This window comes from Protopterus annectens, chromosome 4.part0, assembly GCF_019279795.1.
Source record: "Protopterus annectens isolate FY-2018-M chromosome 4.part0, PAN1.0, whole genome shotgun sequence".
In the NCBI taxonomy this organism is placed as follows: Eukaryota; Metazoa; Chordata; order Ceratodontiformes; family Protopteridae; genus Protopterus; species Protopterus annectens.
The window spans coordinates 700,882,251-700,883,150 of record NC_056733.1 but is presented as its reverse complement, the minus strand read 5'-3'; the positions used below and the strand labels follow the sequence as shown (position 1 = coordinate 700,883,150).

At 39.9% G+C, this 900-nt stretch overlaps 1 protein-coding gene across 1 annotated transcript in view; it reads left to right on the top strand.

The window, feature by feature from the left end:
* The first annotated feature begins 547 nt into the window (after positions 1-547).
* LOC122799540 (glutathione S-transferase theta-1-like) overlaps positions 548-900 on the top strand; it is a 107,742-nt gene continuing 107,389 nt past the window's right edge. Inside the window, exon 1 of the mRNA XM_044068670.1 lies at positions 548-900. This exon is cut by the window's right edge and continues 29 nt beyond it. Coding sequence (XP_043924605.1) covers positions 818-900 — 83 coding nt within the window. The 5' untranslated portion in view covers positions 548-817.

Sequence of the window (900 nt, the reverse complement as noted above, 5' to 3'; positions counted from 1 at the left end):
TATTTATTTTTTTTTTGAGAAAGTATGGTGGATTACAGTTAATCACCAATAAGTAGGCTACTTACAGTTGCAGACTGCATTTACTTTACTTTAGAAAATACTTATTAATCCGCATTCTTTTATATCAACTTTCTAAGTTAATACTACCAATATTTCAAAAAAAGGCCAGAATTTTGGGCCTTTTCCCCTAATTATTTTGCTGTATGCTAAATTTACGGACGTAAACAGTTGACTGCAATGAACTGATATAATAGTGTGCCTTTAATCCTGTTAATTTTTGGCTTTGTGTTTTGTCCTTGATTTTAGAGAAAATAGGTTGACAGCTGTGTGTGTGTGTGTGTGTGTGTGTGTGTGTGTGTGTGTGTGTGTGTGTGTGTGTGTGTGTGTGTATAACAAGCTTAGAGACGAGAATACTTATTAAGGGGTGACATTTTTTATTGTAAATGAGGAGGGGACATTTGGAAATAAGGGTATTACACTTAGAACTATGCAATTGTATCCCGCTTTGGCACGCCTAGCTAGTAAGGCGTTTCTTTTCCCAACTATAACAGCTGTGTACTTTGCAAACATAAATCAGGATCACCACCAAAAATGATAGCCCGGAGGGGGGACTGAGTTAGTGGAGTTTGATTGCACAGTAGCCCGCACAGCTCCATGCTACGTTTTTGTCTTGGCTTGGACACCCGATGCTGTGCCGAAGGTGGATCTTTTCTGAGGTCTGTTTCACTGTTTGGGGCTGCAGGAATCCGTTGCTGAACTGAGAAACTTGAGTTTTTCTACGTTGGATTTTGGTATAAAAGGGGCGTTACACAGCAGTATGGTCGTGCAGCTGTATCTGGACTTACTGTCCCAGCCTTGCCGCACCGTTTTCATATTTGCAAAAATCAACAACATCCCTTT